Genomic DNA, 10,480 nt, shown 5'->3' on the forward strand with positions numbered 1-10,480 from the left:
AGCCAGCAGAAGACTGATTGTCCCAGGTGACCATTAAAAACTTTTATTTCCATTATTTAGGAAAACCCCATAAGGCTGCAGAATACTTCATTTTACCATCCCTTCTCCCCGCAACACATGCCTGAATGTTAAATCTTTAAATAGAACAGCAAAACCAATGACCAGAATATTTTATAAAGTGCTAAAAAGTCCTAATTTGAGATTTCAATCATGAGTCTTATTAAACCTTCAAAGATGGAACCCTGAGAGGTAGAAGTTATATGGGAAAAATCTATCGTGTTTCTTCCTCAAAAGCAGCATGTGTGGTGGTTGACCAGTTGTTCCTTTCCATAGTACACCGTTGTTACCAGGAAGTGGCTGCCCAGTCCAGTAACCCACTTCTGAACTCTCTGGAATCTCGGTGGAGCCTTGTGGCTATTTGTGCCGTTGGAATGTGAGCACGAGAGCTGTGTGTCATTTCCAGGCTGAAGTGGTAAGAAAGCAGGTGTGCCTTCCCTACCCTTCATCCTGGTGAAAACAAAGGACTCTGACACACCAGGGGATGGCGGAACCCCAAGATAAAGGGCATCTGTGTCCCTGAATCATCATGTAGAAAGTCTGTCCCCAAAACCCCCACCATGGCCTTTATGGGAAGAAAAAAATGAACTTTTATTGTGTTAAGCAACTAGAATTTGAGATGTGTATTATAGCAGCTAATGTTATTCTAATTTAACTAAAACAGGGTGGAGGTGGTTGTAGGTTAGTAAATATAGTTTCCTAGGTGGTGGTTTATAGCTTTGGTTTCTCGTCTTCATTTTTGGATGTACCCAGTAAAGGTCAGATGACATTACCTAAAGCTCCAAACTCTGGCAGAAGTAACATTCTGAGACTCATATGGACAAAGACATTTTGGCCCTGGAATAATTCATTTTTTTAAGAGTGACAGATCCAGAGGGCAACATACTCGTTGTCTTGCTAAAGACATCTTGCCTTTACTAGGCAAATTGAAACGGAAAGACTACAGTTAAGAACCTACAAATTATGGGCCTCTGCCTTCGTCTCAGGTCATGATCCCAGGGTCCTGGGATCAAGCCCCGCATCGGGCTCTCTGCTCAGCGGGAAGCCTGCTTCCTCCTCTCTCTCTCTGCCTGTGTCTCTGCCTACTTGTGATCTCTGTCTGTCAAATAAATAAATAAAACCTTAAAAAAAAAAAAAAGAACCTACAAGTTACAAATACAGCAACCCTGGCAAAAAGGCTGTGCTCACGATGGACTGTTGTACTCACTCTTCACATCTGTAGTCTCCCGGGAGCCAGCCCTGCAGACCGTGGGACTGAGGCAGAATTTGGTGATGATATCCTGAAACAAGTAGAAGAAACACATTATGAGTTTCTGGGTCTAGAAGCCACAGCCTATGGATGTGGAGGGCTTTACACTCACCTTCTCATTTGACTTTGTAAAACTTTTGCTTCCTCTCCTGTCCTCTTTCCATGCTCCCAAGCCATAACCTCCAACTCCCATTAAATCAACCCGACTTGGACTTTCTCATCATCCTTAGTGATTTGTTTGTTCCATTTTGTCATAAAAGGGTAAAGTGTTCAGTTTTTATACATGAAAAGCTCAAACATTAAGTTCATAATTGTTTTAGCAGGATTTGTGAGTCTTTCTCCAGGGAGTTGTTTTCAGAATAAGCAAAGTGCTATGAATGGAACAGGAAATATCACAGCCAGTGTGCTGATTTCCCAAGAAAGTGTTGAACTGAATAGCAGAGGAGTAATTCAGGAACTTACAGATGCTATGTCTATCCTTCGAAACACATCTCTATCTCTATTTCCCCGAATCCAGATACAATACTTTTTTAAGGCAAGGAGGGTCTTGGTGGGAAGCACAGTTATTTTGTATGGAATGGACAGTCCTCAGTTCCCGGCATGTAGCATATTGTTTCTGGCCCCTGATTAGGGGGACAAGAGGGTCTCCAAGCTCTGGGGACCTGGAACTGTGTGTGGGAGTTAGGGGAAGAGCGGAATTGATGTCAGCCTAGGGAGTCTCAAAATGCTCCTAGGCATACATTCAGCCAACAAACTAGCCCTAATCATCCTGGAGATGAGGGCTGCTAACCCACTGTGCTTCTTTCTTTCCATCCTACAACAGCAGATGAGTCAACAGAGGGTATTAATTTTAAAATGCAGATTTCTGAGCCTGTTCCCAGTAATTAATTTTCAATAGGTTTAGGGCAGGTGGTCAAATACAGGTAGGCAGTGGACCAGTTTACTGACTTCATCATCTATCATCTTTGCTTCTCTTTATACATTTTTTCACCTAAGCAGACATACCCAAACACTATAATTTGGGCATATATTCATTTGTTCATATTCATTGACATTGTGTGAACATACCGCTGTCTGTCCATTCTGCTCTATAGTGCTAATTCTACCTTTTAGCCTTTTAGCTTTTACCATTATGAAAAATGCTGCTAGAAACATATTTGCACATACATGTCTCTTGGTGCACATGTGAACTGCATTTCAGCTGTGTATACACTTAGAAGTGGAATTGAGTGGAATTGCTAAGTTTTAGGGTACCCGTAGCATCAACTTTAGATGAGGAGATCAAACTGGTTTTCTTTCCTTTCTTTTTTTTTTTTTCAAGTAGGCTCCACATCCATATTTTGTGGTGTATTTTGTTCCCAGAACTTCTTAATTTTAAGGTAGTTCAATTTATCTAACTACTTCTTTGTGCTTAGTGCTTTCTGTGTTCTGTTGAAGAAATCTTTGCCAATCTCAAGATCATCATGAAATCCTCTGTCATCTAATGGCTTTGTCTAATGGTTATTGTTCAGCCTTTCATGCTTAGATCATTAATTCATTTGGAATTAATCTACCTAGAATTGAAAACATAGATTTTCTCTACTGTTCTGCCACCTTCTTCATAAATAAATGTCCATATATGCCCAGGTCTTTTTCTGGGCTCCTTATTCTGTTACATCGATCTATTTTCTATCCTTGTGCTATAATGCCATCTTGCTTTAATTACTGAAGCTCTATAGTAAGTTTTGTTATCTGTAAAAATCCCTCTAACCTTGTTCTCTTTTGAGAGTGTCCTGGCTATTTCCTGGCCTTGAATCATCTTGCCAAGTTCCACAAAAACACCTATTGGAATTGCATTGAATCTATAGATCAATTTGTGAAGCAAGAACATTTTTATAACTTTCAGTCATCCAATCCAAGAACATGGTTTATCTCTCCATTTACTTAGATCATCTTTATTTTCTCTCAGTAATGTTTTATGGTTTTCGGTGTGGAGATCTTGCACATCTTTGATTACATTTATTCTTAGAAATTTGACATACTTTAACAATATAAGTGGCATTTTTAAAAAAAAATCATTTTAAAACTGTTACTTTTAGTTTTAGACACTAATTTTCTTTCCTGTTTTAATTTAGACAATTATGAAACGTCCGTATTGTTATCCTTTATAAAACTCATTTACACATCCCTTCGTTATAGAAACACGTCTCCTCTCTGTTCCACCTGTATTAGTTTTATATGGCTGCTAGAACAAACGAATCCTCCCTATTTGTCTTGTGGCTTTCAGGAAGGCCTGGCTCCGTGCCTCTTCATTCAGAAGCATGGTCCAATGTGCTGCTGCTTTTTCATAAAGGGATTTGTCTCTATAAGGACACCCTAGGTCAATGCTTGCTTCCCAATCTCAACCTTGGACTCCCATGTGGCCTCACTTTTGCTCAGGAGGGATACAAGCCCCCCCAAGATAAACACTGTGGTAATTCTGACTGGGCCTTGCAGAATAATCCCGAAGTATTTGGAAAGCAAATGATTTTCCTAAAGACCTAAGGTCAGTCCTTGAAAATGTTCCACATGCTCTTGAAAAGAATGTATATTCTTCGGTTCGTGGGTTCATGACTCTAGATGTGTCACACAGGACAAGTGTCTTGATCATGTTCAGATTTGGTGTGTTCTTGCTGATTACTTGGTTGTTCCACCAGTTATCGAGAGAAGTGACTTAAAGTGTCCAATTATGGGGTGCCTGGGTGGTTCAGTGGGTTAAGCCTCTGCCTTCAGTTCAGGTCATGATCTCAGGGTTCTGGGATCGAGCCCTACATTGGGCTCTCTGCTCAGCAGGGAGCCTGCCTCCTCCTCCCTCTCTGCCTGCTTCTCTGCCCTACTTGTGATCTCTATCTGTTAAATAAATAAATAAAATCTTTAAAAAAAAAGTGTTCAATTATGATTGTGTATTTGCTTATTCCTCCTTTGAACTCCTCCGGTGTTACCCTTCTTAAATAAAAATTTAACTTGTAATCACTTTTAGATTAACAAAATTATTGTGAAGATAATACAGAGAGTTCTCATATACTCCCCACCCAGTTACCCCTATTATTAGCATCATACATTAGAATCATATATTTGTAATAATTAATGAACCAATATTGACACATTATTTTTTAAAATTTTATTTTTTTCCGTGTTCCAGAAATCATTGTTTATGTACCACACCCAGTGCTCCATGTAATACGTGCCCTCTGTAATACCCACCACCAGGGTCACCCAACCCCCCACTCTCCTTCCCTCCAAAACCCTCAGTTTGTTTCTCAGAGTCCACAGTCTCTCATGGTTTGTCTCCCCCTCCGATATCCCCCAACACCCTTCTCCTCTCCTTCTCTCAATGTCCTCTGTGTTATTCCTTATGCTCCACAAGTAAGTGAGACTCTCTCTGCTTGACTTATTTCACTCAGCATAATCTCCTCTGGTCCCGTCCACGTTGATACAAAAGTTGGGTATTCATCCTTTCTGATGGAGGCATAATATTCCATTGTCTATCGACACATTATTAACGAGAGTCCATACTTATTCAGATGTCCTCAGTATTTTCCCTAATGTCCTTTCTCTGTTCCAGGATCCCATCTAGGATATGACATTACATTTAGTCATCATGTCTTCTTAGGTTGGTCCTACTAGTGACAGTCTCTCGGACTCCTTGGTTTGATGACCTTGACAATGTTGAGGATTACTGGTCAGGTATTTTGTAGAATGTCTTTCTATTGGGAGTTATCTAATGTTTTTCTCATGATTAGTTGAGGGTAATTATTTTGAGGGAGAAAGCCACAGAGGTAAAGTACTATTTCATACCAAGGTTAAAGACTATCAGTATGAATTATCATTGTTGCTATGAATTAAACTTGGTCGGCTGGCTTGAAGTAGTATTTGTCCGGCTTCCCCCCTTTTCACTTTCTGTATTCAGTGGAAGAAAGTCACTATGCACAGCTCGCACCTAAGTGGTCATGAGTTATTCTCCACCTCTTTCAGCATAGTGTAGCTGCATGAATTATGAAAATGTTTTGCATGAGAAATGTGTCCTTTTCCCCTCATTAATGAATTTATTCAATCATTCATTTATAACACTATGAACTTGTGGTTATTTTATACTTTGGGCCAATACTACTTTTTTTGTTGCACAAATTTCCAGCTTCAGTCATTGGGAGCTCTTTCAGATGCTTCCATCATTGTTTTTGTTGTTGTTGTTGTTTCATTTTGTTTTGATGGATACTTTCTTACGTTCTGGCACTATAAGTTACTCCAAATTCATCTTGTGTATCTCCTCCTCCAGTCTGAGAATCAGGATTTCTCCTAGAAACTCTGGTGCTGTTACTGGAGAATAGCACTAGAAGCCAAAATCTGGGTACTCGGTGTGCTTGCTGTTACCAAGTGTTGCTCCTGGACCCTCTCAGCTGATGGCCCATGCTGATATGGGCTGCAGGTAGGGACTTTGCTCCAAAGAGTAAGGAAGTACCTGTGTCCATACTAACCTGTGTATATACACAAACCGTTAAATGTTTCTTTACATAGCCATCTATATTTATATTAAGCTATGCATGAGTTCTGCATGAATGCTGATGCATTCAATTCTAATCCATTACCACACGGATCACTCTTACCCCTTCTCTGTTTATCATTAACCTCCCACTCCCAACAACAGCCTCGCCCCCATCATCTACCATCTGTCTACTTAATTGTTCCATTCCAGTACATGTACAGTGGTTTCAGAATTGTTACCTGTCCCCCCTGGGAAACAACTTTATCAACCAGAGTTCAGTGGTTATGGGCTGTCACTCTAGTTTTAGTCTTACAGTCTGCACTCATTTCTAAAGTTACTTAGATCAGCACTTTATTCCTTCGGTGAGCTTGATTCCTACTTTTATAATACACATTTATATTCCTTTGTCGCCTTTTATGTGCTATCCTGGGAACCCTCTCATCTCCTAAATAATTTCTTTAAATTTATATATATTAAATTTGACTCTTTGTTCTGTAAAGTACTACGGGTTTTCACAAAAACTTAGTGTATCATACAGAATAGTTTCACTGGCTTAAAAAATCCTTGTTCTTCACCTACTCAGCCCTCTCCCATCCCCTGTCAACCGCTGATCCATTTACTGTCTTAGTTTTGCTTTTCTAAATTATCATATAGTTGAATATGCAATACTTGATGGTCTGACCAGCTTCTTTCAGTTGGGGCTAGGGAGCTAAGATTCACCCATGTCTTTACTTATAGAAAGAAAGTGTGGGGGCAGCTCCTGGTTGGCTCAGTCAATGGAACATCGGACTCCTGATCTCAGGGCCACGAGTTGGATCCCCACATTAGGCATGGAGCCTACTTAAAAAAAAAAAAAGATCCATCCTTGTCCTTTGTGGCTTAATGCCTCATTTCCTTTTATTGCTGAATAATATCCCACTACATGGATGTGACACAGGTTTGTTTGTTTTTTTTAATTTATTCACCTATTGAAGGACATTTTTTTTTCCTTCTACTTTGGGGCAATAATGAATAAAACAGTGTTGACATTCATGTGCAGGTTTTCATGTTGATCTAGGTTTGCAAATCAGTTATAGGTAAATATCTAGGAACACACTGCTAGATCACTAGTAAGACTATGTTTAGCTTTGTAAGAAAGTGCCACTCCTCTTTGTTTCTATTGAGGTTCCCAATTTGTTTCCTTTAAACACAAATGGCTTGTTTCCCTGGGGACTGTCTCCCTCACCAGACTATACGCTCCATGAAGACGAGGGCCATATAGATGCTTCCATCACTGATGTAGCCCCAGCACCTATCCTAAAAGACCTTATGTAGTGGGATCTTAATAAATATATGATTAGTGGATAAATGAAAATAATTTAATAAATAAAGCATCAAGACTTAAAACTTTATACTGAGCCATATTCCTGTCTTGGAAATTCCAAAGTGCCACTCCTTTTTTTTTTTTTTTAAAGATTTATTTATTTATTTATTTATACAGAGAGAGAGAGAGAGAGAGAGACAGTGAGAGAGGGAACATAAGCAGGGGGAATGGGAGAGGGAGAAGCAGGCTTGCCGCTGAGCAGGTGGCCCGATGTGGAACTCGATCCCAGGACCCTGAGATCATGACCTGAGCCAAAGGCAGATGCTTAACCAACTAAGCCACCCAGGTGTCCCTCTTTTTTTTTTTTTTTTTTCTTCCTGATTGAAGCAGAGTTGACATACAATGTTACATTAGTTTCAGATGTCAAAATGCAGCTCTTATTTTAAGTTTGGCAGATAAGTGGGATTGATACTGACAGTCTAAGTTCTGTACTGCATTAATCTCCATTCTCCCAGTGCAGGATCCTTCTTTTTCATGTTGATGAATTTTACATATTTGCTGTTAAAACTGACCCAGAGCCAAATGATTAAGACTTCTCCCAGATTTCTTCTGTTTTGCACTATCTGGGTATTCAGAGTATGTGGTGAATAGATAAGGTGAATAAAATGTATTGTGTTTTATACACATTAATGTTTTCCAACTTAACACATTTTAAATAATCAGTAATTTTATATTTTACTTGATAATCCCCCTTGGGCCACTTTGATTTTATAGCAGTGTGAAAATGTCTGCTTATAGCCTTACAAAATTTTAATCAAACAGTTTTTGTTCAGAACTTAAGACATTTGCCTTAGGGCTAAAATTAACCAAGACAAAGATTAAAAACAAAAGCAAATTTAGAATATAATCAGTGTTTTTAAAATGAGCTAAATCTGCCCTTCATCTTCATTTATGACACTGACTGGCTTCTTACCCTATAATAGAATAAGTTGTAGTTGTGCCAAGATTATATTTACATTTCTGAGGTCCCAAAAAACAGACCTCGCAAGCTTGGGGTCTCCTGTGGTTTGCAGTGTCACAGGGGGCACTGGTTGGAAGCATGCATGTAACGATCACAGTCTGAACAAGACACAAATTCAGAGTTCTGAGCATTTTCACCAGCTGCCATATTTCTGCACTTTTTGAGTGATAACATATTTTTTTCTACTCTGGTGAGTGGGTCTGTTTGGATACCAGATTTCGAACACTATTTTCAGAGAGGACCCTGGCTATGCTGAAAGATTCCCCCTAATTGGCCAAAAGATACCTCAAAATTCACAGAATTAGCAAAGGGAGTTCCAACATTAATTGAAATGTCAACATACTTGAGAGCCATTAAAAATGCAGACTATGGTTTGTTGGAATAAACTCGACAAGGCATGCAATAGAAAAGTCATTCTGAGACATTTCAGCTTTAAGCACAGTTTTGATGATTTGGAAAGACCAGGAAGGCAATATAATTAATAATTATTAGGGCACTATTTGAGTTATTACTCACATCTCAAGTTGGAGTCAAAAACCCAATTGATTTTCAAATGAATTTCCAGAATTTGGACAATTAATATCCAGAGGGACATATTTCATAACAAGTCCTCATATTTTTCCATATTTTTCCACACGTCTACTGATGCTTTCACTGGGCTATTTGTGGTTCTCTAATAATGTTTGGGATTAAACTCTTTTTGCCTTTGTGCATATTCTCCTGTCCATGCACGATGCTCTTCCTTTCCCTACCTAAGCCAACTCAGAGGAAACCTGCTTTACTGAGATCTTTCCAGAAACACAATATCCCTTCTCCCACCACAGACACTGATAAAATCTCCTTTCTTTGCGACTCCTTATTTCTATAGTTTCAGGTACCATATTAAACAAATTAATCTTTTCTGTGAGCCTATCATAAGACTTAGATTAAAGTGAACACTCAGAAAATGTCTTTCAGGCCCTCACCATTTGCCTTTACTGACGGACAATACAAGGTAAGGAATGAGAAGGATTTAGTCCACTTTCTTCCTGCTCTGAGGGAATTTTTCAACTTCTGAAAGTGGAAAAACTAGACCAAAAATGAAGGAGAAATTCTCAGACGCAGCTCTTTGCCAAGGAGAGGATACAAAATACCTACAATTTAATAAAATACTCACATTTTTATATTTTCAAGAGTAGGTAGTTATATAGAATGTTAGGACTTAGAGAATATAATCATAATTTCAGCTGGTAACTGACATTTAGCTCTTCTTCCCGCTGACATTTACACAGGAAAATATACAGAGTTAAAGTCTATGAAGTCTCTCAGGGTCTACAATACCCTATTCCTCCTGAGAGCATTCTTGTCTATTTATAGTGACATATCCAGGTGCAGATTACAAAGATCTTACTGGTTACACTCAGGCCGATGCCGTCCTGCTTTAAAAGAAAATCGGCTGCTGGCGGACTCATCCAGTTGTTTTTTCTGGTAACTGCCTGTGTATGTTGTTATGGAAGAGTCCGACCACCTCGTTTCCTTCTGCCAAGACGCTCCAGCCTTGCGTCTGATCAGATTGAACTCTCGAGAGCTGAGAGGGCTAAAGGGCAGAACGATTTGTGGAGTCAAGTAGAAGAAGTGTGACATGGCTCTGGGTGCCAGCTTCTCAAGCCCTCTGCATGATGGACAATTAATTTCCTTTTGGTCGCAAGAGGTAATTGACGGGGCTCACCAAACTTTGTAATTCTGACTCTGGCGGAATGCAGAAGCTTAACTCTCTTGAAGTTGCCAAGCAACAGATCACTGAATTCCACAAATACAAGGCCCCCACCCCTACCCCCCAAACTTTAACTAGAAAATGTGTAAGGTATGTAAGTTTCTGTCCTTTTCTGAGCCACACAGGGCTACAAACGATGGCAAGAAAGCAGGTGGTGGGCACCCGGGTGGCTCAGTGGGTTAAGCCTCTGCCTTCAGCATGGGTCATGATCTCAGGGTCCTGGGATCGAGCCCCACATCGGGCTCTCTGCTCAGCAGGGAGCCTGCTTTCCTTCCTCTCTCTGCCTGCCTCTCTGCCTACTTGTGATCTCTGTCTCTGTCAAATAAATAAATAAAATCTTAAAAAAAAAAAAAGCGGGTAGCAACTGCTTTTATAAATAAAACAGTGAATCCTAATGATGCTGGTTTAAGAGGTGGGAGCGAGCGATAAAAGAACAGTGCCAGGCATTCATTTCTTCTAAAGACTGGGCTCCAAGAGTCTGGAAGCTAAACGAACCGTCTGTGACGTCAGCAAGAGCCGGTGACTCAAATAGCTTCTCGCGTGTCATCGAGCGGTGGTCCTTGAGCCGGCTGCACACGGAAGTCATCCCAGGAGCT

General features: G+C 39.9%; 1 protein-coding gene across 1 annotated transcript in view; it reads right to left on the reverse strand.

The window, feature by feature from the left end:
- Window positions 1-9,925, reverse strand: part of CUNH4orf51 (chromosome unknown C4orf51 homolog) — a 48,281-nt gene extending 38,356 nt beyond the window's left edge. Inside the window, 3 exon segments of the mRNA XM_032855912.1 lie at window positions 1,265-1,315; window positions 1,318-1,337; window positions 9,522-9,925. Coding sequence (XP_032711803.1) covers window positions 1,265-1,315; window positions 1,318-1,337; window positions 9,522-9,754 — 304 coding nt within the window. The 5' untranslated portion in view covers window positions 9,755-9,925.
- Window positions 9,926-10,480: the final 555 nt, after the last annotated feature.

This window comes from Lontra canadensis, unplaced genomic scaffold, assembly GCF_010015895.1.
Source record: "Lontra canadensis isolate GAN:19392208 unplaced genomic scaffold, GSC_riverotter_1.0 scaffold10, whole genome shotgun sequence".
Lineage (NCBI taxonomy): Eukaryota > Metazoa > Chordata > Mammalia > Carnivora > Mustelidae > Lontra > Lontra canadensis.